Source organism: Nicotiana tabacum, chromosome 17 (genome assembly GCF_000715075.1).
Source record: "Nicotiana tabacum cultivar K326 chromosome 17, ASM71507v2, whole genome shotgun sequence".
Classification (NCBI taxonomy): Eukaryota; Viridiplantae; Streptophyta; class Magnoliopsida; order Solanales; family Solanaceae; genus Nicotiana; species Nicotiana tabacum.
Genome location: NC_134096.1, coordinates 58,705,718 through 58,719,279, shown reverse-complemented (window position 1 = coordinate 58,719,279; position 13,562 = coordinate 58,705,718). Strand labels below are relative to the sequence as shown.

The 13,562-nt window shown below is 41.5% G+C and overlaps 1 protein-coding gene across 1 annotated transcript; it reads right to left on the bottom strand.

Moving 5' to 3' along the window:
* Positions 1–9,279: 9,279 nt before the first annotated feature.
* On the bottom strand, positions 9,280–10,419 carry LOC142171867 (uncharacterized). Its single transcript, XM_075235574.1, has one exon. The coding sequence runs from the start codon at positions 10,417–10,419 to the stop codon at positions 9,280–9,282; it is 1,140 nt and encodes a 379-aa protein (XP_075091675.1).
* Between the last annotated feature and the right edge of the window lie 3,143 nt (positions 10,420–13,562).

Sequence of the window (13,562 nt, the reverse complement as noted above, 5' to 3'; positions counted from 1 at the left end):
TAGGCGAAAAACATAACAACTCAAATAAATGACTTTCACCATCTCTGACCACATGCCACAATATTTCCTCAAAATAATTTCAATATCACAACCACCTATAGCCCTCGGCTCAACAATACTGAATACAACAACAACAATAACAACAATAACACGAGAATACGACAAGTAAATCAACACAAGAACTTTAGATCACAAAGAAACAGAAGAATGAACTCACAGAGAAAGACACAACAGGGAAATAATAGTCTTAACAAGAATAGTTCAACATGGGAGAAGTAATGTGAAACAATGATTCCACGAAAGTGCAATTCGACAACAAGAGAGATAACATGAATCAATGACCCCAAATAAGAATAATTCAACAATGAAAGGGGTAACAAACTTCCATTAAGGCTAAGCAATTACGGAAGAGATAATAATAATTTCAATTAAAGTTTAAGCAATTAGTGAAAGATAGCAATGATTTCAATTAAGGTTAAGTAATTACGGAAAGATAGCATGATGATAAAAGAGGCAACAACTTAAGTTAAGGGACATAAGAGTTTAATCGGCAATAAGGGTAGAACATGAAGTAATTAATTCTAATTAAAACACGTAAGGGTAAATTTAGTAAATGAAGAATTTAACATGACAAAACAACTTCATACTTAACGGACATAAGAACCTAAGAGAACCGGTCAAATTTCCAAATATAAGTATGGGCACGTACTTGTGACCTCGCGTACTCGGCCTTCACGTGATACAATTAGTACAAAAGACTTGAATCCTAAGGGGTAGTTCCCCCATACAAAGTTAGGCAACTTACCTCAACCCACGCACAATCAATCAATTAGAAGGCTTTTCCCTCGATTATCTAACTTCGAATGGCTCGAATCTAGCTAAAATAATTTCATACTTTAAATATAACTATAGGAAACTAATTTAAATAATGAAATAGTGATCTTATCTAAGAATTAAAAAATATTGCTCAAAAAAGTCGACCCAGGCCCGCATCTCGAAAACCCGACTAAAAATTACCAAAATCAAAAACGCATTCGATATCGAGTCCAACCATAAAAGAATTACACAAATCCGATACCAAAATCTCACTCAAATCCCCAAAGTTTAGCCTAAGAACTTTCCTTCATTTTTTCTCAATTTTTTAAAACCCAAATCACTAATTGAAAGATGAAATCAAAGACATAAACATGGAATTTAACCAAACCTAAGTAAGAAGCACTTATCCCAATTACTCCCTTGAAAATCTCTCCAAAAATCGCCTCCAACCAAGCTCCAAAAATCAAATTTGTAAAATAAACGCAAACCCTTATTTTGAAATATTTATTTTTTGCCTAGACGACCCTTCATCGCAATCGCGAAAATAGCCTCGCGAAGCACAACTCAGCTTCCCAGAAATTCAAGCAAATGCGAACGCGTCACTACACCTGTGAATGCGGACCACTGCCTCCTCAGACCTACGCGATCGCGTACCTCTTCACGCGGTCGCGAAGAACAACGCGTGAACTCAACTGCTGCTTCACTTCTTCTACGCGAACGCGGCCTTTACCACGCGTTCACAAATCTCATACTCCTCCAGCTTACGTGATCGCATTCCCCAACTGTCGATCGCATAGAACAAACTTCCTAGCTGCCCAAAATAGCCTACGCGATCGCGGACCTTCCCACGGGATCGCATACAAGAAAATCAGATACAGGCAACAAAAACACTTCAGCACATCCCCAAGTCCAAAAATTGATCCGTTAACTATCTGAAACTCACTCGAGGTTCCCGGGACCTCAACCAAATATACCAACAAGTACTAAAATACGATACGAACTTGGTCGGACCTTCAAATCACATCAAACAATGCTAATAACTTTTAACTTGTGCATTCGATGTCGAACCCTATCAAATCAAGTCCAATTGATCTCAAATTTTGCATACAAGTCATAAATGACATAATAGAGCTAATCCAACTCTCGAAATCAAAATCCAACCCCGATATCATGAAAGTCAGCTCTCGGTTAAACCTCTTAACCTTCCAAAATTTTAACTTTTTCAATTTTTGCCAAAATGCATCAAATTACCATACGGGACTCCAAATTCAAATCCGGCCGCACGCCTAAGTCAAAAATCACCATACGAAACTATTGAAATCATCAAAATGCCATTTCGGAGTCGTCCATACAAAAGTCAAATTTCAGTAAACTCTTTTCATTTAAACTTCAAAATATAAGAATTGTTCTTTCAATTAAATCCCAAATCATCTGAAAATCAATCTTGACCACGCTCGCAAGTCATAATACACGTTACGAAACTTCTCGAGACCTTAAGCTGAACGAGCGCTAATTCCCAAAATGACCGATCGGGTCATTACACATTTTTTTGAAAAACCTCTCCAAACCAATTGCTTTTACCTTAAGTTGTTTTATGAAATATATTTGTAACAAGAAGAGAGAGATGAATATGACAATTTTATACAAATAAATACTGTGGAAGAAGTCCGGAAAATAATAATACATGGAGGAAATTGTTGGACGACTCAAAATTTAGGGGCTCTCTCTCTCTCTATTTTTTGTTTTCTTTTCAATAATGTATCTGCAATATTTCCGTTCGAAGTAGCACTATCATATAAATTCCACAATTTTTTAAATACTAAACAGGCACTAAATAAATCAGGAGGCAACATACAAGTCACATCTCTAGTTTACTTTTTGAATTTTCGTTAAAGAGTTTTATCTAAAGTAGAATATGATGCTATTTCACAAATGTACCTTTTCCTATATGCAAAGTTAGTATTCTAAAGCAATATGCATGTATTCCATTGGTTGATTGGATAGATTTCGCTGGTTACTGCAAGTATGCCTACGATAATCAGTACACTGCTCGGATATATGCATGCATGTGCGTGCTTTTGGGGCCACAATCATTCGGATATACATTTTCTCACATATTGTAGTTTAGATAACATATTGTTTACCCTTAAAATGAGTAACAATTAAATTTGTACGCGGTTTAAAGAATACATGACTTTAATTTAGCATGAATGGTCAAAGAACAATAAGTAATTGAATTAAAAGAAAGCAAAACGATCAAGCCAAATGTGACGGAGTAATTAAGCCTGCCGCTAGATTTGAACGCTAAAAACCGGTTCCAATCGAGCCCTCGAAATGGAGCTCGGTTGCAACTGAATGGATGAATAACTGAAGAACACTTGAACAATTGCTAAAAGACAAAAATAAACTTTATTACTTTGATATGCTGCCAACAGTGACCCAAAAAATAAAAAGGTTCCCCTCTTTATATAGAGAAGGAGTTCCAACCCTAATACAAGTCTAAAAGGGTAAAAATCTTTTCTTTCCCTTTTTACCAAGAAAACACGATCCGTAGTTAAAATCAGGCATGATTCGCGATGTAATATTCGGCTGATGACGACTATTTCAGCTCCTCGTTTGCCTTCTTTAACCGTCTTTCCTTTAACCTTGATTCTTCGTTTCGCTCGAGCTTGACCCTTCCTGTGTTTATCCATGCTCAATTTCCGACATGCCATTCATCCATTCCCGGGCTCCGATCCGCGGCACCCTCAGTTTTATCCAAGCCAGTGACGAATCACATTGTTCCTCATTCCTTCATCGTGAAATCGGGAATAACTTTGTCCCTGATTTTACCCGTACATAGATAGTCCCCTCACTTCTTAGAGAGTAGATTTATAGGAACGATGACAAGTTACTAATTGACCACGGTTCCTTCCTTCGTACAGTTACAACTAACGAGCCGAAACGTCCCATCAGTCACGTCGCTGTGATTTTGGACACGCGTCAGCTGCCAGTTGATCATCCTCGACAGTTACTCAATCTGAAACGTCAAGCATTCATTACTTATTCCCTATATAAGCTCTGTTTTCCTTTTTCACTTTTTACTTTATAATTTCGAACATTCTTGAGTTACCCTCAAGTTTTCCATCTGTTCATCAATCCTTCAAATCTTCATAACTTGTTCTTCACATCTTGATATGTTCATCTGTTATCTTCAAATCTTCATACATTACCTTCAAATCTTCAAACCTCATACCCAACCATCAACCCTTTATATTTCCAGATTGTGATAGCTAAGACTTCAAAATAGGTACCCCAAAATACTACAGCTTCGACTTCTTACTCGGCCACCGACACCGAGGCAGCACTCCCAGTAGTAGCCCCTAGATCTCCTCTTACAAAATTCATCCTCGGAGGTTGCTCCATATATACGACTTCAAGGTCGAAAAGCCTCCACATAAGGAGACCGAGGTAAAGTGGAATAGAGGTATGTTTTCTCCATCATTGAGGAGACGCTCCAAGCGGTCTGCGAGGACTGCAAATGGGAAGGCAAATACATATCGTTCCCAGCCTCGATAAGGACATCACAACACACGTGGAAGGATATCTCAGTGTTTACACGTATCCTTTCATGTTCGGTCCGGTGGATATGGTGATCCCCGAGTTCTGTAAAAAGTACGAAATCTGATTTAAGCAGATTCACCCATCCTTTTGGAGGAGCATGACCCTTCTCCGTCACTTTGCTAATAACACAGATGAGCCTCGGTTCACAGTCGACCATCTGCTCTGAGTTTACAACCCGTGAATCTTTCGAGGGGGGTTAATCAAGCTCGCCCGTCGGGTAAAGAAAGCTCCCTTCTCCTTCATAGATGAGGACAGGGACCGAGGCTGGCAGGGAAGGTTTGTTCGGATAAAGACCGAGGACCTCGTTCCTTCCGAGTTCCTGCCATTCCCCGAGAAGTGGAACTCAAAGCGTAAGTTTACTTCCTCCTAAGTTATCAAAGTACTTTTTTGAATCTACTCTTATTTCTCATTGTTCATCTTATTTGACATGCAGCCATCGCCCTAGTCCCCGACGAGGTCCCTCATTTTAGGGAGTGGGTCGAGAGCATCTGCAAACAACTCACCTACCTCAAGCGTGAGTGGCACAAGCTTTTTAAAGGCAAGTGAGAGGCTCGTTCTCATGGTGAGTTCCCCTCTTCTTTTGGTTGAATCTTCCTTTTTCCATTTTTCTTTTGTCATTATTTTGACTAAGTCTTTTCCTTCCACAGGTTTGCCCGAGACCACTAAACTTCGGGAAACCACCGAGGTTGTGGCCTCGACCCTGTTTACAAAGCCCCCCGCTTCACTTCGGCCTACTGTCGAAGATACTTTGAAAAATGAGGAGAAAACTAAGAAGAAGAAGAAAAGATCTCCTGACTCCTCGGATGCTCCTACCATGGCTAAGAAGAAGAAAAGAATCATTCTCAGGGTCAGGAAGATCACTAAAAAGGCCTATGGTGCCCGAGTCCTAGATTTGGAGGCTCTTTACTAGCTTAAGGACTTTCCTGAGGATGACAACAACATGGATTTCATCACTCACAAGCTGATTGATGTCGACTTGGAGTACATGCCCCCGGAGGGGGATGCTCGAAAGACTGAGTCCCCTGTAACTCGGGGGGCTCCAAGATGATCAAGTAGCTATTGCTTTGCAGAAAGATCCCCCAATTCCGAGGGAGTCCGCCTCGAAAAACACCGACATTATCTACGTTCCGGAGTCACCGCCTCATACGGAGGCCATGTTAGACGAAGCTCGGGTCACCGTAGAAAAATCGACAGAGGCATCCCAGGCTGTAGATGAGGCCTTTAAGTCATTTTACGAGGATTACTCCGGCTTTGGCCACCAGGAGATCCCGAAAAGGGTTGTGCAATAGGGGTCAGGTGGGCCGAGTTCAAGCCCAATTCTCGAGAAGCAGTTTCCCGCCGTGAGTGTAGACCCTGAATTGAAGAAGAAGGTCATGTTCACATTATCGACGGATACTAGCATGCTATCCGAGCCACTCGTAATGGCCAGCTATATCCATTCCTTTGTAACCAAAGAGGACCAAGTGAAGATGAAGGAGGTAGATAGGTCGAGCCTGTTCAACGAGACTCAGTAGGCACTGAATAGGGTATACCTTCCTCTCTTTATATCTTAAAGAGTTCTTTTTGCCTTAACGAAATTTTAACAATTTTCGTTCTTTATGTCTCAGACCTTGGTGCTTCACCATGAAATCTTTCACTAGTCCATGATGGAGGTGAGCCACCTCTTATTCGAGCTCAAGGAGCAGGTCCGACAAAAAGAGATGTATAAAGCTCTCTGTGAGCAGAAGGACGAAGTCCTCAGGGATATGGTCGACCGCCCTGCCCTCCAAGCCGAGCTGGAGAAAGCCCAAAGAAGGCTTCAAAAGCAAAACAGGACCATGCCCTTCTTATTAAAAAGGTAAAAGTGCTCGAGATAGATAACAACGGATTGAATGCAAATGCTAATGCCATAACTTCGCAGTTCCAGGAGAAAATAACCTTGATCGACCAGTTTAGGTCCGATATGGATGAGGTCAAGGCTTCAACTGACGAGCTAAGGGGCAAAATGGGCCTCGTAGCATCGGAGCGTGATGCGACCAAAGAGGATATGGCATCGACCAAAGTGCAGCTCCAAGTGATGAGAGAGAAGGCTGACAAATGGTCTCAACTAAATGAGGAGATCCGGACACAGCCTGCCTCGGCCGTTGCAGAATGTGACGCTCTCGACCAAGAGTACACGACGCTGAAATCCAGATTGGAGATGGCTTCAAATAAGGCCTCGGAAGCCCAGAACATGCTGGCCCAGTACAATAATGATATAGAGGTAGCTGAATCTCGTATTATAACTAAGGCCAAGTAAGTGAAGTGGCTATCTCGAAGATAGACTCTCGAGGAGATCCAATCTAGAAGAGTTGAATTAGCAGCCAAAATCGAGGAGGTCAAGAGGCTCGAAGTTGAGGCCAAAGCGAGGTACCAACTAGATGGCTCGGATAGCGAGCTAAGCTTTGATGAAGACTACGCAGGAAATGCCTTAGCTTATTTTTGTCTTTTCTTGTAGTTGTACGCTTTGTACTTTGGGGTCATTTTATAGTCCCTCTGTAAATCCTTTTGGTAAATATATATATGAAATTTCCCTTCGACTACATATTATGCCCTTTCACTTTTTTGCATTTGCTTATGTTTAAGACTTAGGATATATAACTTGTGTCTCAAACTTAATATGCCATCGATGCCATAACATAGAATTTGGCATTGCTTAAATTGTTCAACTACCAAAGCCCGAATAAGGACTGGGTTAAGTAATGACTCCGAATTGCTTTGACTTCGGAGGACCCGATAAAAAATAAAACAAAGTCTTTGTGGAAATATTCGAATGATTTTATCTGGACACATCTAATATTTTTCCAAAGGTGGCTCTTTTCATGGCCGTAATTCGAGATTGATTGACTTGATCGGGTTGGAAGTAATCTTTTATGAATTTAAAATGTGTAAGGACCTTACCTTTTATGCACAAACTCATATTTCTCCTAGCCGTTTATACATTGTGATCGAAGCTTTAAAGGTTTCGTATCTTAAGTTGGTCGTGGATTTTAGTGTTTGGGCCCTGCCTTGTAGGCTCGGTGCCTTCGGTATTTAGTAGCCCGATTGTTTCGATCTTACTATCGGGTAACAGTCCCTAGTTCAGTGTAACCCGTAGGATTATGGGTCTTTATATGGTTAGGAACGGTCTCGTGGATTCTTACTACCTTCGGGGTTTTATGCCCCCATTTAATGGTGACATGTGTGCCTATGAGATTTTGAACCTATTATTCATTCTATGTGATGTAACAATAACATTACTTATTCGAATGTGAACCGATGAAACATAGAAGGCAAATTTTTTTTATTACTTTAAAAGTAGTGTAAGTAATTGAAGATACAAAAGCTATCCGCCATGGCAAGAATGAGCTATACGGGCATGGTTTGTTTGACTATTTGATCCTTATAATAAATCCTAATATTCAAGCCTTGGCTTTCGATATAGAATAGGATTGCCTCTCAAATTTCTGAACTTAGGTCTTCGTTTCTTGACTTAGGGTGTGATAGTCCCCTAGTATTCGAGACTGAATTTTGAGGGCTCGAATACTATTGATCGGATACGGGAGATCCGCATTCCATGGTATTAAACTGGTCTTTAAAACTAGGGTAGCACGCTTACTGTTTCCTCGTTGAAAACCTTGCCATAAAACTCATTACGGGAAAAAACCGGTCGAAGGGAAAAAGTGTGCAACGCATGCTTTCAGACCTAATCCTTAGATTTGGCTTCGATTGAGTACCTGCATAAGTTAGTTCAAAGCGTAATAAACCATAAAGAATAGTATGTATTTATACCTTAGCAGAAGTACCGCTTTAAGTGTGCCACATTCCAGTTGTTGGGCAGTTGTACACCATTTTCAAACTCAATCTGGTACGAGCCTTTCACGGTTATATCGGTGACTCTGTTCGGTCCCTCCCAGTTCTGGCCTAGTCTCCCGTCATTCGGGTTCTTGGTATGCAATGTGAATTTCCATAATACTAAGTCCCTGACTTGGAAGTGTCGAAGGTTTGCCCTTCGGTTGTATTATCTTCCCATTCACTGCTTTTGAGCTGCTAACCAGACTAGGACGACTTCTCGCCTTTCGTCTGCTAAATTTAGACTTGTGGCCATGGCGTCGTCATTCGATGTCTCTATAGCATATCAGAACCTTAAACTTGGTTCTCCCACTTCTACCGGAATCAAAGCCTCTGCATCGTAGACTAGAGAGAACGATGTTTCACCGGCACTCGACCTTGATGTTGTTCAATACGCACATAGGACCTTGGGCAAAATTTCTTTCCATATTCGTTTTGGGTCGGTAAGTCTTTTCTTCAGGTTCTGCAGTATAGTTTTATATGTTGACTCCGCTTGGCCGTTCGCACATATGTGATAAGGGGTTGATAAAATCTTTTTGATTTTGTGATCCTCATAGAACATATTGACCTTGTTGCCGATGAATCGTCTCCCGTTGTAGCACGTAATCTCGGTTGGTATCTCGAACCGGCATATTATATGATCCAGATGACGTCGATAACCTTTTTTTATCTAACTTTCTCGAACACTTGAGCTTCAACCCACTTGGAGAAGTAATCTGTCATGAGCAAGATGTACTATGCTTTTCTGGGTGCCCATGGTAAAGGGCTTACGATGTCCATCCCTCATTTCATGAATGGCCAAAGAGAAAGGACCGGGTGAAGCAGCTCCCCCAGTTGGTAGATCATCGGGGCATGCCTTTGACATTCATTACACTTTTGAACAAAGTCCTTCGCATCCTTTTCCATTTCGTTCCAGTAACACCCGACCCTGATCAATTTCCAAACCAACAATTCTGCTCCTGAATGGTTTCCGCTAGTACCCTCTTGGACTTCCCTCATCATATAATAGGTCTACCCAATCCCCAAGCACCTTGTTAACGATCCAAAAAATGATCTTCGGTACGGTTCTCCTTCAACTAAGCTAAACCTGGCAGCCTTAGTTTGAAGGGCCCTTGATTCTTTAGGATCTGATGGCAATTTCCCTTTCTGAAGGTAGTCTATGTATCTGTTTCTCCAATACCAAGTCAAACTCGTTGAGTTTACCTTGGCATGACCTTCCTCTATCACCGAGCTCATCAATGTCACCATCGTTCCAGAGTTAAATTCATCGGAGTCGACTGATGATCCTAAGTTAGATAAAGCATCAACCTCATTATTCTGATCTCGGAGGACATATTGTAATGTCCATTCTCTAAAGCGATATAACACACATTGTAATTCATCCAAGTATCTCTGTATCCGGTATTCTTTGACTTCGAACGTCCCGTTAACTTGGTTAATAACAAGGAGGGAGTCATACTTGGTTTCGGTCACCTCAGCCCCCAGGCTTTTATCCAGTTTTAGACCTATAATCATAGCCTTATATTCGACTTCATTGTTTTTCAATTTTACAGTTCTAATAGATTGGATTGTTATATTACCCGTGGGTGGTTTTAATACGATTCCCAACCCGAACCTTTTCGCATTGGAAGTGTCGTCCACGAATAGGGTCCAGACCCCAGAGCTAGTCCCTGAGGCAAGTAATAATTCTTTATCAACCTTGGGGATCAAGGAAGGTGTGAAATCGTCCACGAAGTCTGCCAAAATCTGAGACTTTATAGATATTCGGAGTTTGTATTCAATATCATACCCCCTAACCTCTATGGCCCATTTTTCTAGCTGACCTGAGATCTCGGGTTTATGCTTAATATACGAGGTCACGACACATATAGGGTGACATTGAAAGTATGGTTTTAGTTTTCTAGATGCGCTTAACAAGGCAAATGCTAATTTCTCTAGATGTGCATAGCTCGTTTCGGCATCACCTAGGATTCTACTAACATAATAGATAGGGACCTGCATACCTTCCTCTTCTCGGACCAGGACACCACGTACCGCTACCTCGGAGACTTCCAAGTAAAGGTACAACTGCTCGTTCGCCTTCGGGGTGTGCAATGGAGGAGGACTTGATAAGTATTGTTTGAATTCTTCTAAAGTCTTTTGGCATTCCATGGTCCAAGATAAGTCGTTCTTGTTCTTTAGTAACAAGAAAAATCGATGGCTTTTATCTGATGACCTAGAAATAAATCAACCCAATGCGGCTAGCCGCCCGATCAGCCTCTGTACCACCTTGACGTTGTCAACCATGGTGATATCTTCTATGTCCTTTATTTTATCCGGGTTCATCTCTATTCCTCGGTTAGATATCATGAAACTGAGGAACTTGCCTGAGCCGACTCTGAAGGCACACTTCTGCGGGTTTAGCTTCATGTTGTATTCCCTTAGTATATCGAAGGTTTCCAGTAAATATTTCAAATGGTCATCTGCTCGCAGGACTTAACTAATATATCATCAATATAAACCACAATTGATTTCCCTATATGTTCCTCGAACATTCGGTTAACTAGGCATTGATGCATGGCACCAGTATTTTTTAATCCAAATGGCATCACGTTATAATATTAATTGCCGAACCTAGTTATGAAAGAAGTTTTCTCTTGGTCACCCGGGTCCGTCCCTATTTGGTTGTACCCGGAATAGGCATCGAGAAAGCTCAGTGTCTCGTGCCCAGCCATTACATCGATCATTCGGTCGATGTTAAGCAAAGGGAATGAGTCCTTTGGGTATGCTTTATTCAGATCCTTGTCATCTACATACATTCTAAGATTGTTTCCTTTTTTAGGCACGACGACTACGTTAGCTTTCCAATACGGGTATTTGACCTCCCGAATGGAACCTATTTTTAAGAGCTTAGATTCCTTGTCTTTGATGAATGTGTGCTTGACTTCGAAGTATGGCCTCCTCTTCTGTTTGATCGGGTGGAAGTTCGGATCCAATCTCAATTTGTGAGTAGCTAACTCCGATGGGATTCCTGTCATGTCTAAGTGAGACCAGACAAAGCAATAGGCATTAGCTTTCAAAAAATTAATGAGTTTTTTCACGAGCTCGAGGGTTAATCATGTGCCCAGGTATACCTTTCTGTCCGGCAAGTGCTCGAACAATATCCTACTCTAGTTCCTCGATTGTTGACTTGGAGGCATCGATATCATCAGGTGCTACGAAGGATCTCAAGACACCAAAGTCATCTTTCGCATCTGTTGGGCGTTCCTCATATTTTTCGGCCTGGTCAGGGCCATTGATTTCTATTTGGTGCCTTTCTCTTCGACCAATCCCTCACTTTTTGATGTCGTGATTGCGGGCACTGAGATCACTTCCTCGACAACGAACATCTCCTTTGTGGCCGGTTGTTTCCCGTAGACCGTTTTGATTCCACTTGCGATTGGAAACTTCAACGCTTGATGCAAGGTCCACTACAATCCACATTTAAATAAAGTATGGTAAGTGTGGATCCCAGCGTGGACAATTAGCCAGAGACACGTTCGAAGCTAGAAAGTGGTCACACGTTTCAGAGGGTGTGCGCCAAGTGTCTCACCGGGCACTGCAACCGGATCGGGGGCAACCCGTTTTGCATGTGGAAGTGGCAAAAATTTCTATGCTTGGTAACAACATAAAAGGGCAATGAGGCTATTTCTCTTTCATTCTAGAAGTATCATCAGAACAAGTCCTTTCAAAATACTCTCAACGCCTCTTTGGAATTTCCTAGCAAATTAAGGCAAGGTCAAAGGTAAATTTGGATTTTGTATGATTTAACTTCAAGAGCTTAGATTCATCGTCGTGTCATCGATTCTGAAGATTCATTAGAGGCGAAGATAACTACCATAGAAGCATAATTAGATCTCCGACTAGGTATGTATGGCAACCTTCTTTCTTGGCATTAGTTAGTATAAGTCTATGCTTCTCTCTAAGTGACTCTTGTACTGTAAAGTGTGGTAGTTATAAGTCCTCTCAATAATGTTATCCTTGTTTGTGTGCAATTTTGTTGGAAATATGTGCTCTAAAGTCTACATTGCTTCTAGTTAGTATCTTGTGGTCGGAAAGTATGGTTTATTCTGATGTTCAAAATTGCTATCTCTTGAAATTGCTACTGTATTGCACTTATTTATATATGTATCTATTTTACTTTACCGAACTGCGCTATAATCAGCCAGGTACGACACCTATAAGTTGGGTATGATAAAGCATGATGTGATATATTACCAAGCCCATGTGTGGCCGGGTACGATAATGTGTGATGTGAAGCTACTGTGTCCTCTTGAGGCCAACAACACCGAGTTCTATTGAGACCGGGTATAGCCGAGACCTTATGAGGCTGGGTATGACCAAGTCCTTCATGAGGCTGGATATAGAGTGGCGATGTGTGATATGAGGCTACTAAGTCCTTTTGAGGCTGGCTACACCGAGTTCTGTTGAGACCGGGTACAGTCGAGACCTCCTAAGGTCGGGTACGACCGAGTCCTGTATGAGGCCGGGTATGGAGTGATGAAAATTTGCCCCAAAGAGTGGCTAAAGATATAGTATCAAATAATACATGGCCCCAATGAGAGGCTTGGTTTTACAAAAGTTTCCATGCATTTATGATCCATGATCCACAGTTTTCCACAACTTGGTTTATGCCCCCGATAGTGTGGTTTCGATATTCAGGTTGGAATCATGTACCTCATACCTCTTATGCTATGACTCTGACTTAGTTTGTGTTTCTTAGCCTTACATATTCAGTACATTATCCGTACTGACGCCTCTTCTTATTGGGTGTTGTGTTCATGGCCATATGTACAGATAGACCCGATGACCCCCTCCCCAATAGGTGCATGATTCCGTTGTTGGTTGTTGCTCTCCTCTCCTTTGGAGTAGCCGTTTAGAAGTCAATAAGTACGGAGGCAGATGTTGCAAACATTTTGGGTACGGTGGGGCCCTGTCCCGACCTAGTTGTGTATGTGTATGTTCTTTTGACACCCTTAGAGGCTTGTAGGCTAGAGTCTGGTTGTATAGAAGGGGACAATTATTGTTTTGTTAAGAACAGTTGTAATATGTATAAAATGCCAGTGTTGTCCTTGTTATTTAGTTGCACTCATTTTAAAGTTTGGTTATTATTACTTGGAGGCCTCAATGGCCCAGAACTCATGAACGGAAAGTCAAAAGAGCATGCATTGGTTCGCATGAGCCTTAGGGAGTCATGTGTCGGTCGCACCTCCCAAGGTTGGGATGCAACAGACGTGGTATCAGAGCAGGTTGTGTCCTCAAAAGTCTTCAAGCCG